General features: G+C 50.9%; 1 protein-coding gene across 1 annotated transcript in view; it reads left to right on the top strand.

Annotated features, from left to right (window-relative positions):
* The window catches only part of Man1c1 (mannosidase alpha class 1C member 1), a 135,327-nt gene that overhangs the window by 42,039 nt on the left and 72,906 nt on the right, over positions 1-20,382 (top strand). The window contains exon 2 of the mRNA XM_028759939.1: positions 17,237-17,333. Coding sequence (XP_028615772.1) covers positions 17,237-17,333 — 97 coding nt within the window. The remainder of the gene's footprint in view (positions 1-17,236; positions 17,334-20,382) is intronic.

Here is a 20,382-nt window from a genome sequence, read left to right as displayed (position 1 = left end):
TCTCAGGTTCCTGTCCCCTGTCTGTGATGGCTATGTGTCTTGGGTTCTTGTCCCCTGTCTGTGAGATGGTTTTCATACCTGCTTCCTGGAGTGGCCATGGGCTACGAGGTATGTGGTCTCCCTCAGAGCAAGAGCTGATTCCACCTCATTCTCTATCTTTTGACTAGAATAATTTTATTTGGATCAGAATCAGGGCACCTTACATCCCGTGAGTGCTGAATGCTGAACCTTCTGTTTTTGAAGGAAGATCTCACTCTGTGTCCCTGGCTGGCTCGGAACTCTGTGTGGACCAGTTGCTTCAAAACTCATAGAGATTCACCTGCCTCCACCTTCTGGGTGCTAGGATGAACGGTACATGCCACCATACCGTATTCAATCCTCTGATAGTCCAGGGGCAGGGCCTCTAGAGTAAAGAGTACTCGATAAAACTCTTTTGGTTCAAGGAAAAGCACCGGGAAATGTACAGTTCCAGAAGCTTCTATGTGGATTCCATACTGAAAGCCAGCTTCTTGGCAGGTGACAACTAGCCAGCAAACTTCTCTCCTCCTAAGTCCCTTGTTCCCACTTGTGGCCTGGGGCTCCCTATAAAGCTCACAGGCTCTGGCACACGTCACAAGACTGAACATGTAGACTGTACTCAGTCTGGGTCCATCCCCCACTGGCTCTGACGTTTTCCGGCTTTCACTCAAACTGGCTTATCCATTGTGTGTGTTGTATATATACATGTTTGTGTGACTGTGTGTGTATATCTGTGTGTGTATACATGTATGTGCACATGCATGTGGAGGCCAAAGATTGATGCTGGGTGACGTCAGTCATTTTCCACTGTATTTTTGGGACAGGGCTTCTCACTGACCCTAGTCTGGCTGAATCAGTGAGTCAATGGATTCTGTGTGTCTGTCCCCCTAACTCTGAGGTCACAGACATGGGCCGCCTCGCCTGCCTCTTGAGGCAGCTGCTAACGTTTGAACTCAGGTCTTCCTGCTCGACCCCAAGTTCTTTACTGGCTGAGCCTTCTCCCCAGCCTGCTTCCTAGGCTACTACAGCTCAGTCTCAGATCTTACCGCTCAGACAAAAGAACAGACTCTTTGATATCTTCAGAGGCTCCAGGCTCTGCAGGGCAAAAGCAGGCCGCCCATCCCGTCCACCTAGGCAGCCTCCAGGAAACAGAAGTGGTGACTGACATCTTGCTTTCCCAGAGAACAGACATCAGGATGGATCCTTTGGCCCAGTCACTGGGCAGCAGCCAGCCCTCATTCTGACACTGTGTGTTGCCGCGTGCTGTCTAGAGGTGCCGGGTGATGTTTTGTTGGTTCTCATTAGCTAGTTGGAGCATCCTGGTGAGATGAAGGGCTATGATCTTTCAAATCAGCCAGACCCAGGCTTCTTCACATTGCTTCTGCCACTGCCAGCCCCACAATCCCTAAGGTTGGGAAGATGAGACTCTAATAAGACCCCTGTAGGTTGCTGGGTGGGACGCAGTTTGCTCCGGTGGATAGATCAGAGCACGGGCTCCTGAGCTCTCTTACGCCATCGCCTGGCTCAGCCTGCTGTGTGGCTATGAGCAGGTGATCCCGTCCTCGGGGCTCCATACCCTCTTCTGTTAAGAGCAGGATGGAGGGTCTAGGAGTATGGCTCAGTTGGTAGAATGTTTGCTGTGCAGTAGCAAAGATCTGAGACAGAGAGCTAGATAACTAGAACCCATGTCAAAGGCCAGGTGTAGATGGTGGCGCCCAACATAGACACTGACCTCTGTGAGTTCAAGGCCAACTTGGTCAATGTAATGGGCCAGGTGTAATCCCAGGACTGAGGAGGCAGACAGACAAGACCCCGAGGCTGACTGGCCAGCTAGTCTCACTTACTGGGTGAGTCCCAGGCCAGTGAGCTCCTGTCTGAGAATCAAGGTGGACAGTACCTGAGGTTGTTGTCTTCTGGCTTCTGCATGCAAGTGTGTGCACGTAATTCTCACCCCTCACTTATGTGTGCACATGCGCACACACATACACACATACACACAGAGAGAGGAGAGAGAGAGAGAGAGAGAGAGAGAGAGACAGACAGACAGACAGACAGATAGATAGATAGATAGATAGATAGATAGATATGGGGAAATGATATAGCAGCTGCCAGGGTTGGCATGGGGTTATATGTTTAGGAAGGGCCTGGCCCGTGTCAGGTTTAAGTGTGGGAAGCATTCAGTTCTGAATGAGCCATTGTCAGGACAGGTGTGCTGAGTGCTGTGTCAACTATTTGAGAGGTCATGTCATGTGTTAGAAATACAGAGGTGACTGGGTCACCCATTCAAGGGAAGCAGAGGCAGACGCAAATGGAATTACTACCTAGGAGAGAGATCAGTTGCGGCCAGGATTGCCTGTAGCGTCTGGAGCCCCTGAGTCAGAACAGACACCAGTGCAGAAGGTACCATGAGGCAGACAGTCTGAGGCTTGGCTTGTTCATTCTAGGTAGTGTGTCAGTGTCCTGATGCCTGGGTGACTAGTTTCACAAACTCAGTGACTTAGCGCACACATTTGTTCTTTCTTGTTCTGGAGGTCTGAAGTCTGAGATGGGTCTCACTAGGCTAAGAATCCCCGTGTTGGCTGCACTGCGTCCATTCTGTTCTGGAAGAGTGAATCGTGCAGGGTTCTCCAGGGAGTTAGAAGCAATAGAGTGAGGAAGTGAGCTGAGTTCTCTAGTGCAGGCCCGTGGAGCCGTGCAGGCCCGTGGAATCGTGCAGGCCCGTGGAGCCGTGCAGGCCTGTGGAGCCGTAGTAGGTAGCACCCCTGAAGTTTACCGCCCAGCGGTCAGGGGGATTTGCTTGCGCCAGGGAGTTTGAGATAGCCTGGAAAACAGCATTACCCTATTCCAAAAACAAAACAGTGAGAGAAAAAGTGAAAATGAAAGAAAAAGAAAAAAAAAGACTAGATAAAAGGATGGATGGCAGAATACAGCCAATTTAAATTTATCCCTGACTAGCTTACAAATAAATGAGACTCAGACTGTGTCATTTTATTTGGATTGGACAATTACTGGCGATCACCCCTAATCTAGTCTTCTAACTGCTGGCTGGGCTACCTCCCAGTCCACGTACCCCAGATACTTACTGTTTCTCCTGGCCATGTGCTCATGGTTTATCTCCCTCATGGTGGCTTCCTCCTCTCCCCTCCTCTCCCCTCCTCTCCCCTCCTCTCCCCTCCTCCCCCCCTCCTCTCTCCACCAGGTAACTAAAAAACCCACCTCTAATCCCTTCAGTAATTGGCTGTAGCCAATTTTATTTAACCAACAGTATTAAATCAAGGAACAAGGTCTGTGCAATGAAAGCTTGTAAATGAGAGAATTCACTCATAGGCCTAGCATTACAAGACATAGCAGCACCCCACCCTCGGCAGGATGGATGGAAGGATTCGTGGTTTCTAAGGAGAACTGATAAGTTGGGAAGGGTGTGACGCTTAGTGCGAGGCCACGGTTTGAGAACTGGGGAGAGTGGGTTGTTAGCTATGTGAGGGGACATGCGAGTCTCGTGGGCCAAAGTGCCAGGGTGCCCAGAGCTCTCGTGTCCAAAGACCAGACAAGGGCCTTTTCTGTAGCCCAGAAGAGAGGGAACATGCTCTCCTTGCTTGGTTGGTCCCTTCTGTGTTTGGCTAGCTCCCATGAGCACTGAGCAGGGCTTGCCTGCCTCCTAACTCAGCCCACTGACTCAAATCAGTCTCTCCCACAAGTGTTCTCAGAGACTCCCTCAGAAGCCATGCTTCACCAACCTCGATAGCTTCCCTCAGCCCTGATACTTAAAGTCAGCTGCCCTGGGAAAAAGCCCTTCAGGAGGCAGGTCTGTGTTCCTTTGCTTCTGGCTCGTTCCTCGTCCTCTGATGTGCCACGGCCTGCAGAGACCTTTCCTGTCCACCACTGAGGCTCTGACCAGATCTATCAATCATGGTGGCTTGTCCAGATAATCAGGCTCATCTCCCAGGGTCAAGGTCGGCTGATTAAAAGTCCAGATCCACCTGAAACTTTATTATCATCTTGCCTTGTGACCTCTCGGACTCACAGGTGCCACCTTGGGACTACTGTGCTACCTCGGATTGGGGGCCAGGTGTGTCTGAGGCTAGCTCAAAGCTTCTTGTGATTGAAGCATGGTGAACAGAGACGGAGTTCAGGGAAAAGTCAGAAAGAGGCATTTGCCACAGGGGGCTGTGAGTCAGGGGAGAGCCACCGATGTAGAGGGAGGCCGGGCAACCGGTGAGCGAGGGGTCATCCTCAGCCAGGATGGATGTGAGGTGTGGACAAGAGGAGACACAGGAAGTTCTGACCAAAGCTAACTGCGGGGTCGCATATACCGCTGTTTCCTGGGGAAGGGAGGAAATACACTCTGTGTTCTGGGATGTGGCAGCTTTTGGTGACACCTTCTGGGGGTTATTGAGTCCTTAGTGGGGTGACAGTTGTCAGCAACAGCTGTTAAGAGAGACAGGTGAGCACCATGGGTCTGAAGCTTGCTGTGGTCCTCAGGGATGTGCCTCAGTTTCCTTCTCTGTCAGTGAGCATGATGGTGTGCTAATCTCACAAGATCTGTGAGACAGGGAAGGAGCGGGTGTGTGTGTGCCTGTGTGCGTGTCTGTGTACCTATGTGTGTGCATGTGTGTGTACCTGTGTGTGTCTGTGAATGTATGTGTATCTGTGTATCTGTGTTTGTGTGTCTCTGTATCTGTGTCAGTGTGAGTGTCTCCGTGTTTGTGTGTCTGTGTGTGTGTCTGTGAGTGTATGTGTGAGATGGGGGAGTTGTAGAGAGATGAAGGAGGTAGACAGCCATGGATTGTGAAACACAGGATTGAGACTCGGAGTCTCATGTTCAAGGACACAGAGCTGTGTGGAGCTGGGATCCGGTGCTGGGCTCCCCCCAGCCTTGCCTTCCTTCCTCCTGAGAGCACCTTCCAGAGGCATGGGCGCACCAAGTGTGCTGGGTTTGTAGTGCACACTGTGTGAGCCCCAATGATGGCCTGTGAAAATGGAGCTTTGTTCTGGAAAATGGGGTACACCCCCCATACTTAACCAGGAGGTTTGAAAAAGAGGAAGATGGAGCACTCTAGAAGCTGGGCAGTCTGCCCGCTCCTGGGAAGTTTTATACCAAGTGTTTCCACAGGGCTGTGATTTTACTTCAACCAAGGTTGCCCATGCTACTGTCCCTGCCTTTTCCAGATTCCTGGTCCCCACCTCACACCTGACCTGTGCCAGTGGGAGGGGCAGGGAGGCCTCCATCTGCAGGCCGCCCAGCAAGGTTTGCTGCTGGGGAGGCTCTCTGTTTAACTGCTAAGCTGCTGCCTTCAGAGGTGTAGCAGCCACGTGGCTCACTAGGGAGGCTTTCCCAAGAGCCATTGCTGTGCTGGTCCTCTGATGAGACCTTACTGGCACGTTAAATCCTGGCACTGGGGGGTTCTGTTCCAAGCAGTCCATTCTCTCTGTGGTCCAGGGTCTTTGGTTGTGTTGTAACTCACTGGAAACAATGTACTTGTATTTATGCAAGGGCGGGTGGTGGGTGGCGAGCAGTGGAGCCCACAGCCCTGCTGGGGAACGAGATACAAACTAGCGATTCACGTCAATGTGACATTTCAACTCTAACCAGTCTACGCATGGGTGATCCAGAAAGCCAGCAAGGATTCAGTAGCAAGTAACAACTAAACCAAGTGTAGTTGGGCGCATGTATAGTATTTGGGAAGGAGAAGGAAGTCAAGGTTATCTTCAACTACATTGTAACATCATGAGTTCTAGACCATCCTGGGCTACATGAAACCATGTTCCCCATCTGCCCCACAAGTGTCAAGTTGAGTGCCAACAGACAGTGGAATTCACTAGGCAGAAAAAAGGGAGGGATATTTCCTGGGGGGTGATCACATGTAAAGGTCCTGAGGCAGGGGAAGTGGGTATGAGGAACATAGCGCAGAGCTAGCAGAATCTGGAAGGAGGAACTGACTGGAGACTTGAGTGGGCGGGACTCTGGCTTGACGGCTTCATTAAAGAGTTGGCTCTTTCTGCCTGATGAAAGTGCTTTAAGTGTGTTGGGGTATGGTGGAGCTGGGAATAAATTTGCATTTCAAATAGCCACTTTTGCTCCAGTGTGGAGAATGGCTTTGGAGGCCTGTGGAAGAGCTCATTGGGGATTCTGATGCTGCGTGTGGGTGGGGAAGTTCTTAATGGATAATTAACAGGATGCGATATCCTCATGCCGCTTCTGATTGGGCACGTACTGTACAACAGCCACCTTGCTAAACACTTTACCTACCTCATCCTCTTTCTCCTCCGGGTGATCCTAAGAGTCAACTATTCCTGTCCCATTTTAGATGTGAAAGCTCAGAGAGGTTGAGACACTCCAGCAAGGACACACAGCCAACGGAGGCAGAGCTCAAGAGTAGCGTGTAGACTAACATAGGTCTGGGTGGTGTCCAGGGTGCCCCCGCCCCATTCATGGTGTGCACAGTTGCTGGTTCCAGACCACACCTGGGATGGCAAAGAGTTCTATCTTCTAGGACCAAAAGTCAGCCATGGTGCCCCAGGACCCACAGTCAGCTGTGGTGCCTGAACAGACATGAGTGAGCTCCAGCAGCTCAGGTCTAGGTCCCCATGGGCAGTAGGCAGGCTTGATTGGCTGGCCACAGGCAGGTCATACCACAGTCACTCCTTGTCATTTCCTGTCCCTGTGCCTGCAAACCTGGGCATGAAAAGTGGGCAGTCCCTCCCTGTATCCTTCCCAGGGGCAGCTCTACAAAGCAGAGCTGAGATCACAGGCCTTATTCAGGTTACCAGTCAGCTCCTATGCTCCACCCAGAGCCTGGTCAGGCCAAGACAACAGATGCGGGATTTGGGAGGCTGAGGCAGGAGGATTGCTGCCAGTCTGAGGGACACTGTGAGTTTAGGTTAGCTGGGCTACAGAATAAAACCCTGTCTGAAAAAAAAAAAAAAAGAAACAAGGGCCAGTGATATGGCTCAGAGGGTAGAGGGGCTTGCTGTCAGGCAGGACAAGATGATGTAAGTTCAAAGCTGAGACTCTCATAGTGCGAGAAGAGAAATGACTCCTCCAAGATGTTCTTTTACCCACAAATGTATGCTATGGCACATGTATACTCCTACACACACACACACACACACACACACACAATTGAAAAATAAATAACTTTTTAAAAAAGAAAAGACAAGCCAGCAGGGATGGGCTCCTGGGTGTCTAGCCAGCAGCTGGTTTCTTAAGCTGCCCAAGAGTGGGGAGAAGCCACCACCACCCACGGCTCCAATCTGTGCATGCACTCATTGTATCCCACTGCCACTGGAGAGCAAACCCTTTTCCCCTGGCCCTGTAGACGGGGCTGGTGTCAGTGCTGGCTGCTGCCAGTAAGGCATCAAGTCAGGATGTCAGCTGTGGCCTTGAATGACCAGAAAACCCTTTTCCCTTCCTTGCTTGGGAGAGAGCAGCTATGTTTGAGCCACTGCTGGGCTTGGCCTGCTGTGCTGATGAGTCTACTGTGTGTGTGTGTGTGTGTGTGTGTGTGTGTGTGTGTGTGTTTGCGTGTGCCTGCCCCCATGCATGTGTGTAGAAGCCTGGGGACAACCTTGGCTGCCATTCTTGGGCACCAGCCATCTTTTTTCTTCTTAGTCTTAACTGTGCTGGAAGTCACCAATCAGGACAGACTGCTTGGCCAGTGACTCTAAGGCTCCATCTCCGTCTGCCTCTCCAGCTCTGCACTGTCACCATGCCAGGCTTTTTTTTATGAGTTCTGGGGGACTGAACCTAGGTCCTTATGCTTCTGGGATGCACTTCACAGACAGAGCTACATATCTCTAGTTCTTTGTCCAGCAACACAAGTTCCATCCCCGAGCCCACAGCCACAACTCAAGGCCACCACATGGCTGACACTGGTGGAGGCAGGCACGAAACATCCCTGTGCTAGAAGTTCTTAAGACTTTCTCCTGCAGAGAAGAGGTTCCATTGTCTCTCTAGGCACAGTTGCCCAGGCTACTGAGTGGCTCAGAACAACCCACACCAGAGACAAGGAGCCATGAGCAAGGGGACACAGTCCTTGAGGTGGCCTCTGAAGAAGAAAGGAACACCCTGTTTGGGACAGGAAGTTATGTGTGACCAGCAGGGAAGAAGAGGTGAGTGTTCAGCCAGGTGATGCGACCTCTGTAAGAGTCACTCAGACTAGGTAGATGGCTCTGTCTGTGAAGTGCATCCCGGAAGCATAAGGACCTAGGTTCAGTCCCCCAGAACTCATAAAAAAAAGCCTGGTATGGTGACAGTGCAGAGCTGGAGAGGCAGACGGAGATGGAGCCTTAGAGTCACTGGTCAAGCAGTCTGTCCTGACTGGTGACTTCCAGCACAGTTAAGACTAAGAAGAAAAAAAGTCTGAGGTGCAAAACAGTATGCAGATATTTCAAAGTATGTTTTCAAATCCTTAGTACCAGGCAAAGAATGCTCATTATATACAATTAGGGGGAAGAGCAAGATTTCAAAATGTATGGCATGAAGTCAGAAAATGTATGTATGTGTTAAAGGACCTGAAAGACAGAAGAATATTGATGGTGGTTACATCTCAGGGTGAGTGTCTGACGATTTTTATTTGTATGAACCTATATATTCTGACTTTCCCACAGTGATAGCTGGAAATGTTTGCGATGCAGAAAATAAAGGTTATTAACGTGAAAGACAGAGTAGATAGCGTGTTGCTCTGGAAGAAAGGGTAACACATGACTATGGGCCAGATGCAGCAAAGCAGGGTTTGCTAAGACACAGAACAGTGGTGTCTGGGCGTCATCCAGGACGAGTAACAGGAAGATAGCCCAGGCCTAGATCCCAGCCAGCCAGAACCCCAGAGCCTGTCCTGGTGAGTTTTTATATCAACTTGACAGAGGGTCATTTGAGAAGAGAGAACGTCAATGGAACATGTCCCCACCCTATTGGCCTGTAGGCAAGCCTGTGGCCGTTTTCTTAGTGATTGATGGGGGAGAGTCCAGCCCATTGTGGATGGTCCTGCCCCTGGCCTGGTAGTCCTGGGTGCTGTAAGAAAGCAGCCTGAGGCAGGCGAGGTGGATTTCAGCTGTAAAATTTGATATCTTGCTTTTCCTCATAATGACACATGGTGAGCTCTCCTTGCCTGGCGTAAGGATTTGAAGACATACTTTAAAATATAAATATCTGTGTACAATTTTGCTTCTCAGTCTTTCTTTCTTTCTTTTTTTTTTTTTTTTAAGGACCTGGCATAATTATTTTTGAAAGCACTGGTGTCATGTCTGCAGCCTTGCCTAAGTCAGGGAGCTAGATAGGCACCGAACAGAGACAGTGGCTCTCCGTAGGTTATGCTTTATTTGGGGGCAGGGAAGGGAAGATGAGACATGGAAGTAGGACTGTGATCCCATCCTGTACCCCAGGGCCTTCTGTGACCCTGTTGGTGTCCCTACATTTGGGTTGGTCTGATGTGTCATTAGCCTTGAATTGCAGGGATACCCCTGCCTCCTGAGTGCTGGTATCACAGGTTTGAGCCACCACATCAGGCTCAGGCAAGTTTTACACAATGTCTAGCAAGCAAGCTATTTGCTTTCATCTGCGTGTGTGCGCATGTGTGCGTGTGCGTGTGCATGTGTGCGCGTGTGCATGTGTTTTGTATGTATGTGTGTGCACATCCCTGTCCATGCATGCATGTATGGAGGCCTGAGATTAATGTTAAGCATCCTACTTAGGCTCTCTGCCTAAATTTTTAAAAATCTACTTTATTTTTAAGTATTTGCTGTGTGCATCTGCGTGATGGTGGACATGATCCCACCCACTGACGTCAGAGATGTCAGATCCCCCAGAGCCACAATTGTAGGCACTTGTGAGCTGCCAGACTTGGGTGCTAGAACCTGAACTAGGTTCTCTGTCAGCAGCAAGTCCTCTGACATCCCAGCCATCTCTCCAATCCTCCCACCTAGTTTGTGGGAATGAGTCTCTCACTGAACTTGGAGCCTGCTGTTCTGGCCAGCCTGGTCGGTCAGTGAGCCCCTGGGGGCTCTACCGAGCCACTCACTGGGCTCCAGAGTGAGACACCCAGGCCCTTGTGCTTGTTCACTAAGCACTTTACCCAACAAAGAGAGCAGTGGCCCCAGCCTCCCCAGCTGTCATCTTTGAGCACTTCACACACGCTAATAACTCCTCATCTGTTCCCTACTATGAGGCTCTGGATGAAGGAAAGCGTTTGAAATGTTTTGTGTACAAAGATGCACCGTAGCATTGCTTTACAAACGAGAACTCGCAGAAATGTCTACAGTTGGGCAGGCAGATGAAGCAGGAGCTGATGGATCTGCTCCAGGCTGTTTCATAGCCATTAAGAGTGATGTTTAGAAAGTGTCTGTCATGACGCTGAGTGTGTTTGTGTCATATTCACTGGGAACAATGAGGCACCAGAATAAGAATGTGATTAGACTGAATGATGGGTAATTGTTTTCCTTCTGTGTTCTTTTTGTACTTTAAGTCTGTATACTTCTCCTATATTAAATTACAGACAGGTGCGTGGATAGGTATCAACCTTATTTTTCTTTTAAATTATCAATACAAAAATACCATAGTCGTCTCTGTGTTGCTATAACAAAATGCCTGGGGTGAGTACTTTAAAGAGAAAAAAAAGATCAATTTGGCTCACAGTCATAGAGTCCAAGAGTGTTATGCTCCACTCCACATTGCTGAACCACAGCACGTGGAGGAACAGAAAGGGGAAGAGTGCGTGTGGGGTGGGCAGAAGAGAAAAAGAGGAGAAAAAGAGGGGGGAAAGAATCTGAACCCACTCCAAAATAACCCCTTTTCTTAGCAGCCAGTTCTGTCCAGTGTGAGGCGACCTCCTCCAACAAGACCTTCACTGATCCTTTCCCAGGGTCATGCCCCGTGACGTCATCTCCACCTGCCCCCCCCCCCCAGCTCAGGGGTGCTATACCTCACAACTCTGTTATACTGAAGACCAAACACATGGACCTGTTGGGGACAGGCCAACAGCATGCCAAAGAGGCATTGAGGGTACAGAACTGAGCTCAGAGGAACCTAGAAGAGGAAGGAAGAGAGGGGGTGGAGCCGACACAGCAAAACTTCTGGAAACTGTGCGAAGCTGTTAAAGGACCCTCTAATTAAAAAGTAAAACCCACCAAGAATGGACAGTTCATTTGAATAAACACGGGAGTCCCATCCCCAGAGCAGCCAGGTGGACAGTCCCCACTTTGTCCGATGGGTCCTGTCTTCTCCAGGACAGGCTGTGTTTGGCTGAGAGCCTGCCGTGGTGGGGAGGCTTTGGGATGGGAAGACCCGAGGGTGAGTGTCGGGAAGTAGAATTCCATGGGACAGACATTTGAGTGAAGATGGTGCCAGCCTTCGACAAGATTCCCTAATGCATGTGTGCTTTCTTTCTTTCTTTCTTTCTTTCTTTCTTTCTTTCTTTCTTTCTTTCTTTCTTTCTTTCTTTTTATGTGTGTATAAACGTATGTGACTATGCTCAGAACAATTTTAGAGTATGTCACAGACATAATGACCCTAAATATGTAACTGTGTTTTCAGCAAGACCAAACACCTCCCACAGCACCACAGAAAACCCATTAGAACCAGAATGTTAGCACCATGGCGCTCTCAGATCCCGAGGCTGCATTCAAGTCTGTCAGAGGTCTCAATAACACCCTTTCCTTCAGCAGCTGCGGTCACGGCCAGATGAGGTTTGGTTCAGGAGTAGCAGGTTCTGGCTAGTTTGTCTCCTTCTCGTGGGTGGGTCTCGATCTTCTTTCTCTTCCTGTTGGGCATCTGTACATTTGGGTTGGTCTGACGTGTCTTTAGAGTTTTTCAGGGAGGCATTTGGGGTTGCTGGCTTCTGCATGCCATTTAAGTTGGCACGTGGCAGCTACTTCTGGCCACTTAGGGTTTTTTTGTTTTTTTTTTTTTTTTTTTTGGTTTTTCGAGACAGGGTTTCTCTGTATAGCCTGGGCTGTCCTGGAACTCACTCTGTAGACCAGGCTGCCCTCGAACTCAGAAATCCGCCTGTCTCTGCCTCCCAAGTGCTGGGACTAAAGGCCTGCGCCACCACCGCCCGGCTCTAGGTTTTTTAAAATATGTAAATCAACAGCTTTATTGAGACATAATTCCTATACTGTAAAGACCACCTTTTAAGAAGTACGTTGTTGGGCTGGGGAGGGCGCAGTGGGTAAAGCGCTTAGGTTGTAAGCATGAGGATGCAGGTGCAGGTTGCTGGCAGCAACATATGTCTGTCGTCAGCACTTGAGAGGAGGGGGGCAGGAGGACACCTAGGGTTTGTTGACCAGCCAGCCTAGTCAAACTGGTGAGCCCGGTAAGAGACCTAGTCTCAGAAAATACTATGGAAAGACTCCCAGTGGTGACCCTTGACCTCCACATGTACGGATGCGCACACTTCATCTCCATCGGCAATCTCCTTCCAGCCTGCTCCTCAGCCTCCAGCAGCCTGCACTTCACTTTGTCACCAGGGTTCCCTTCTGACTGTCACTCTTAATTGGAATCATACACTAAGTGGCATTTTTGTGTCTGGCTCCTTTTCCTTAAGGTAGGGTTGCGGGCTCCATCCGTGTTACTGCGTTCCAACGTCCTTTGATGGTCACTTAATATTCTTTTGGATAGATACACCGCAGCCTATGGCTCCCTCCCTCCCCAGTCAACGGGCCTTTGGTTTATTCCCACTTTCTGGCTGTTTGAAATAGTGTTGCCATGAGCGCTTGTGCCCACGTTCCTAAGTGGATGTCTGTGTTCCAGTTTCACTCTGTTGCTATGAAAGTCTCGGCAGCTTGGGGAGGAAAGAGTTTCTTTGGCTCACGCTTCCAGGTTACAGCCCGTCAGTGATGGAATTCAGGGCAGTTACTGAAGCAGAAGCCACAGAGGAGTGCTGCTCACTGGCTCACTCCTTGATGCCATGCTCAGCTCCCTTTGTCATACAGCCCACCTGCCTAGGGATGGTTCTGCCCACAGGGGACTGGCTCTCCCACGTCAGTGAAGATCATTCTCACAGACGTGGCCATGACCCCATCTGATCTGAGCAGTCCATCAGTTGAGACTCCCTCAGTAGATTTTAGCTGTGTCAGATTGACATTGGACACTAACTAGGACATTATGCTTTAATTCTAGTTGGGTGCCCGGGGTCCTCCAGCTGACTCCTGGATTCAGTGGTTCTGTGGGAGATCTTGCTGTCAGGCTCAGTGCACGGTCTTGATCACAGCTGTAGTTTATTAAAGCAATGGACACGCAACCAAGTTAACCAAGGAGCCAATGGCGGGGGGCAGCAGTCTGGAGCATACCAGGTGCAGCTTTCAAGTGTGCCCTTCCAGGGAGGCCGCACAGGATGCACCTGCAGCATGAGATTGTGACTGTGTAAGGGACTCTTACCATGTGTTCGTGCGCCTTAGAGATTGGTCACGTTAGCACCCTCTGCCTAATGTCCTGAAATCCCAGGCCACAGGCAGAAAAGCAGACTCCATGTACATGTGTTTGTATTGTCTTGGTTCAGTGACTCTTCTTATCAGTTAGCCAGGTGTGGAACACTCTAGAAATTCATCTACCCAGAGGCTGGCTGAAGCCCAGCCTGGGAAGCAGGCTTTCTGAGGATGGACCTCCTTAACCTCCTAGGCTGATGCATTTTTCCCCACAGCCTTTTTTACCTGTGATCATCTTACCTAGAAATACTGGGTTAAAGGCTAACCTCCCTTGTCTTGGTTTTTATTGGTAGCACAACCAAGAGTCACCTAGGATCAGAATGTCTCAGTGGTAGGCTTGCTTACGTCAGTTTGGTCTGTGGTCTGTGGAGAATTGTTTTGACTGTTGGTTGATGTGGGAGGGGCCCAGCCCACTTTGGGCAGCACCATTTCTAGGCTTCCAAAGTGAGCAAGCGAACCAGGTACAGTGTGTCTCCTGGGCTCTGCTCCAGGTTTCTGCCTCGGCTTCCCGTGGTGATAGACTGTGATGTGGAACTGTAATTTCTCCAGGTTGCTTTGGTTACAGTGTTTATCATGATAGAAAAAGAAACCAGACCACTCCACATGGGAACCTTTTCCTGCCGATCTCCATCACTACCCGCCATTGATGAGACCTTCCCTGCATCCCTGCCAATGCTTGTTACTGTCATCGTTCTGTATATAGCCATCCTTATGAGACCAATGGGGCTTTAAGTGAGTGATTTGTAAAAAGGAATGATCAGAGGCAGCCAAAACGGTTCTTCAAGAACAAGCTTGCCAGCCTGAGCCCGGTTTCCTTCACTGTCTGTGTACAAATGTGGAGATGGGTGTTGCTGGTAAGCTCTTGTCTGGTGGTCAGCAAGTGATGCTAGATCTGAGAGGAAGGCCTCTGGTGACTCCTTGCCCTTAGCCCAGCCATACCCTTATGTCCCAAATACGGGTTGCACACAGATGCCAGCTTGTCTAGTCCAGTTTGCCGGTTGTCCAAAGCAGGCAGACATTGAACATGGGGGATTCGGAGGTTAGGCTGGGGGAACCTGTTGGCAGAGCAGGGCTGTTCAGGTAGGGGCACAGGAGAGTTTGGTCCCCGAGGAGGGAGGGAGGGAGAAAGGAGTGGTGAGTGTGTGGCACGAAAGATGCTTCTTGACTCTGGGCACTAGGGGAGAACAGATTAGATGGGTTCAGGAAGGATTGGTGACATTCTGCAGTTGATGGGTCTGTCCAGTAAGGTGGTGAGCCCCACATCATTGGGAGTATTCAATGTCCTTAATGTTCTACTTAGGAATGTGGCTGAGACAGGAAGTAGCCTGAGTGACCTAGGAGGTCTTTTAGGACCTTAAGATTACATCATGCCTTTGGACAAGGTCTCCTTGTGTGTACCTGTCTGACCAAGCGTTTGGGACCCAGAGGACTCCTCTGGGGACTGTCTCTCTGAGCAACCCTTGCTCAGTGGCCGGTTCCCACCCAAATCACAGAGTCCACACAGGGTCTCCTGGCCATGGCTTAAGCTGCAGGGCTAGTTTTCCTGTTTGTTCTTTCATTCAACGCTTCAGCAGATATTTAACAAGCCTCCGCCATGTGCCAGTGCCAGAGGGTGGTAGGTATGCCACGTGAAGCGGGGTAGGAGGCTGATTTGATGGCAGTGGGGAAACCCTTGATCCCGGGCACCAGGGCTCTTTTCTGCTTGTTCGTTTTTGAGGCAGGGTCCCGTGCAGCCCAGACTGGCCTCTAACACATTATATAAACAGCTGATGTGGAACTGGAACATGGGCTGCCTCAGGCGGGACTGGAACTGACGACTCCCTGTACACACATCCTGTAGCTGGGGCCTGAAGGAGGATGAGCAGCTGGTAGGGGGAGAGGGTGGGGCTGCTGGGAGAACATTGCCTCCACGTGCAGCTCAAACTGTAGCCCACGCCCAGGCCTAGCAGGCACTTGCTAGGTGTGTGCATGCTCATCTGGTGCCCAAGCATCTCAGCCTGAGGGGTGGCGCGTGCGTGTTTGAGGGTTTGCACATAGAGGCAATTGTGTGCCTTTCCGGTCCAGCCCCAGGTGACAAGGGGATCATTTGTGCCTTTGGCCACCTCTGTCCTCCTCCACTGATGCAGCTGGCAGGTCACAGCCTCGAGGGGACGGCTCTGAATATACACCTGTGATCCTCATGACTCCTCCTGAACACTCGTTTCTTTCTAAGTAGGGGTTGGTTCAGGGTGGGGTGCGGCATCCTACACAGCTCTGCTGTGCTCTGTGTTCTGAGATCTTGTTGCTGCTGCCTACCCTGCCGCCAACTGCACTGGTGGCGGGGGCGGGGGTGGGGGCAGGGGGTGCATAGGAGAGAGGGAGGGAGGGAGGGAGGGACTCCATTCTTCCTCCACGCGAATACCCAGCAATTATTCTCTGTTATTGCCACTTGGAGATAAGTAGAAAATAACAGAGGAGTGGGGGCGGGCCTCCAGGCCCGTGCCGAGCCCCTGCCTTGCTCTGCCAGGACGCTGGCATGAGCCATGGGAGCAGGGAGCCGCACAGTGGCTGTGTGTGATGGGGGCCTGCTGCTCTGGGTGACAGACGCAGTCCAGTCTGGCTAGCTGTGCTATCCTTCCCAATTTACTTCTTGGAGCCTCAGTGTCATCATTTGGGCCGGTCAGAGTCCAGGCCGCACTCCCATGAGGTTATAGCAACAGCGATTACCTGAAGAGATGGCCTTTAAGCCTGGGTACTAGGGAAAAGGCTGACCACTGGGAATGCAGGGGTTGGCAGGCAGGCACTACCACAGGAAACACAGGACAGAGTAAACCAAGGCATGGCAGTGTTCGGAAACCCTGGGAACCTGCAGATACAGGTTGAAGGGCTGTAGCAGCTCAAATAGCAGCATGCTCCCCCTAACATGCAGAACACCCTGCTCCCAGCCCAGAACCACATGAGAGGTACAGACAGGAGGACCAGAGGGTTAAGATTATCTTTGGCAGTGGAGTGAGCTAGGGGCCAGCCTAGACTACATGAGATCTTGTCTCAAAAAAAAAAAAAAACAAGAAAGCCCCACTCCACCCCACTGTCACCGCAGAGCTTTGCCCTGCGGCCCTCTTCCTGCCCCCTGCCTTGCAGAAGTGAAAGGGATGGAGTAAGAGAGACTGTGGGCATTCGGGAGCAGGGTGGGGAGATTGTCACCGTGTCCGTCAGCCTCCAGGCTGAGGGCAGCTAGGGAGCAAGCACCCGAGGAACCTTTAAACTGAGTAACAGGCCTCAGGCACTCTGATAGTGTGTACCATGTCCTGGGCTGGGATAACAAATGGCAGTGACCAGCTAGGGTCCAAATAGCCCAGGGTGCCTAGGTCAGGTCAGCACAGTCCATAGAGACTCACATGTCTTTAGGGGACAGACCTGACACTTCTAAACCAGAGAGTGTGCATCCCATCCCACTCTTTCCCTGACCACCTGGAAAGTTTACCTGGCTGGTTCCTTATCTCTGAGCCAGTTCCTTATGTATTGGCTTTCCACACAGCTCTGATAGGTAGGCTCCTACCACTGAGCCACACTCCCCGCCTGTGAGGTTTCCCTCTTCTTTCTGGCTTTTCTCTTGGCCTAGAAGGAAGCTCGAATTCAGTCAGAGCTTAAGGTTCCTTCTGGGAAACCTGTGTGTGGTCTTCCGTGTGTGGATTGACGGCTGTCTACACAGCTCCGTCTGGGGCTAAAATCAGGCTGAGACCTAGGTAGAGGGTATGGCGGGTGCTTCTGGCCACCAGCATCGTCTCACCGGGGCCTGGTCCCCTGCTCTTTCCCGCAGATGATGCGGTTTTCGTGGCAGAATTACCGCCGTTATGCGATGGGCAAGAATGAGCTCCGGCCACTCACAAAGGACGGCTTCGAGGGCAGCATGTTTGGTGAGTTGACACAGACCACAGGGCGGCAAGTGCAGCTTCTCTCTGGTCTGTCACTTTCTGGGCTCTCCCAAGCTTCTCTGGACTCAGAGGACTCAGGTGCTTCTGTCAGCTTCTTATTTGCATCCTCGATTCCACGCAGTGGAGCTTGGGAAGGTGAGCATGGTGAGGGACAGGGAGCATGGAAGACTGGGAAGGTGGCATCGGCTCCAGAGACAGCGAACATGTGTCTAAAGAGGCCCGGTTGGGCTGCCTTTAGATAAAGTCTTGGAGTGTCCTTCATGTTGCCTGGTGACAGCAGGTCAGCCACATGCCCTTATGTTTCTCCTGAAGCCTTCTGGCTGGGCCCCTTCCCTACTGCATTCTTTGAACCCAGAGCCCCTCTCTGCATCTCCCGCAGGCTGCAAGCTCACCCTCCATTTTGGATGTCACTCCTTTGCCCGTCATGGTGCTAGCTCCCACTCTATAGCCCCTCTAGAGAGAAGATGCTGGGGGCAGCCTGAGCATCTCCTTCCTTTAGGGAAAGATGCTATGCTGGACCAGATAATGGCAGCACCATACCCCCCCCCACACACACACACATACTCCTCACTCCCAAGGAATACAGGCTACTGGAGTTGGATCCAGAGAAGCAAGCCTGATACAGAAACCCCGAGGAAGCCTGAAGGGATATCTGGGGCTGGGGCCTGTGTGTGGACCCCAGTATCGGGATTGGCGTTACAAGAAATGTGACCCAGACCTACAATCTCCTCCAGTAGTCAGCACCGGAGGACCTCTGCCTGTCCAGATGAGTCACCCCTGTGGCAGTGGCAAGGGACATGGATTTGAGCAGCTTCACGCGTTTATGAATGGAGGACAGGGGATCCAAAAAGTAGAAAGTGGGCAAAATAAATAGACAGAACACAGTTGCTCTGTCTCATAAATGTAGCCACTGCTGACGTCACTGCTGATGTAATAGCTGATGTCACTGTGACGTCGCTGCTGATGTAATTGCTGACATCACTGCTGACGTCTCTGTTCATGGCCTTCCAGTTTTTCCTCTGTGCATTTGCCTTTGTGTATACAGTTTGAGCTCTATGGGAGGGACTTTTGTATTGGCAGTGGTGGCTCAGGCTTTTGATCCCAGCACTCGGGAAGCAAAGGCAGGGGGTCTCTGAGTTTGAGGCCAGCTTGGTCTACAGACTGACTTCCAAGATAACTAGGGCTATATGGATAAACCTTGTCTTGAAAAAAAAAAAAAGCAAACAAAACAAACCAAAAGAATGTGTATTGGTTGGTTTTCTCATTTCTATGGCCGAATATTTGACAAACATCAACTTAAGGAAGTTTCTCTTGGCTCACAGTTTTAGGGCACACGGTCTATCTTGATGGGAAAGGGCTGGGGCGGAGTGTGTTGTTATTGTTTCCATGGTGAGGAAGCAGAGGGAGGGGCTCAGCTTTTTCATGCAGTGTGTTTCCTGAGCAACATGCAGAGAGGTGTGTCTCTCTGTGATTTTTAAATCCAGTCATGTTGACAGGGAAGATCAACTGTCACAGAGTATTTGTATTAAAATTTTAGAAAATCTTTGAGCCAGGCGTGGTGGCATATGCTTTCAACCTAGCACTTGAGAGGCAGATGCGGGAGATCTCTGCATTTAAGGCCAGCCTTGGCTACATAGTGCTATCTAGGACAGCCAGGGCTACATAGACTCTGAAAAGACCAAGCAATAATAACGATAATAGTAAATACTGGAGGTGCTTCTCCCTATGTTGGCCAGGTTGATGCTGAGCCCCTGAGCTCCGACAGTCCCTCTGCCTCCGCTTCCTGAGTGGCCGGGAGTGTAGTCTGCTCAGCTCACATGAAATGACTTTACTGGTTTGGCTGACTGTATGGCTGTGTCACCGTAATTCATGGAGCCGGCTCACTAAGGGACCAAGGTTGTTTCTGCTTTGTTCCCATTAAGAATTGTAAGAGTTTCACTCCAGGCATGACCTTTGACTTGGGCGTGACCTCCTGAGGATAACTCCAGGGTTGGTTGGTGGGGAAGAGATGGTCTTGGACCTCAGCATACAGTAGGAGGATCTCTGTCAGGAGGCTGGCTGCCTCTTCTCTCCAGCACACAGACCTGCCACCGGGTGTCCGGCCCAGCCTCAGGGGTGGGGAGCTGGGTGGCTCTTCCCAAAGCTGTTGAAGTGTAGGCTGGCAGGGTAGGTGGGAACATAATAAGAAAGCACCCCTTCCTTCTCTGCGAGGGACTGCTGTTGTCGGTTGGGTGTCTAGGTTTGAACTGTTCAGCATAGACCCAGCTGTTGCCTAGTTTTACAGGGAGCATGTGTAGGAGGGATGGGCCTCAGTCGGGCTCCATTTGGTACAGTCCCCAGGGAAAAGGATTTAGTCACATTCTTCAGGACTTCACTCTGTAAGGGAGATCACTAGGGAACCAGACAATGGAAAGAACAAATCCCTTGAATTTGAAGACCCGAGTGCACATCCTCCCTCTGTCCTTAGTTGTATGGCTGTGCCCAAGGCACTTAACCTCTCTGGGCTCCAGATGCTCCTTTTGTCCTGCAGCTTCTGTGAGGACAGCCATGGGAGTGTGTGAGCACTCAAACGACCAAGCCTTAGGAGCGAGCCGTGATTTGCACGGATGTCAACGGGAGCAGCCTTGTCACAGGAAACCTGCAAGGGTCCTGAGGTCCTTGGGTGTTCTGATGGCTAGAGTGCTAGGACTACCCATCGCCTGGTCCCCACAGCACTGCTGGCAGTAAGCAGGCTCCGCCCTCCATGGTGTACCTGTGCCCTGGGGAAGGGAGGGGTGGGGCCTGTAGTCAGGAAGACTGTTTTGATCCATTTGTGCCTTTACTCTCCACAGTGTTGGGTGCTGGGCCTGGGGTCCGCTGCCTGGAACTCAAGGGGTGAGTGACAAGGTAGAATCTCCACCAGTCTACCAGACTACGCTAGCGCCCCCTCCTGGCAGTTTCTGGGATTGCAAGGTCTTCAGAAAGGGACAGGTAGAGCTGACCATAGACCATGCCATAACTAGTTCTTATTGGCGTAACATTCTACAGTCAG

The sequence above is a fragment of the Grammomys surdaster genome, unplaced genomic scaffold (assembly GCF_004785775.1).
Source record: "Grammomys surdaster isolate TR1022 unplaced genomic scaffold, NIH_TR_1.0 126313, whole genome shotgun sequence".
Taxonomy (NCBI): domain Eukaryota; kingdom Metazoa; phylum Chordata; class Mammalia; order Rodentia; family Muridae; genus Grammomys; species Grammomys surdaster.
The sequence above is the reverse complement of the archived record's forward strand: the minus strand, read 5'-3'. Positions and strand labels throughout refer to the sequence as shown.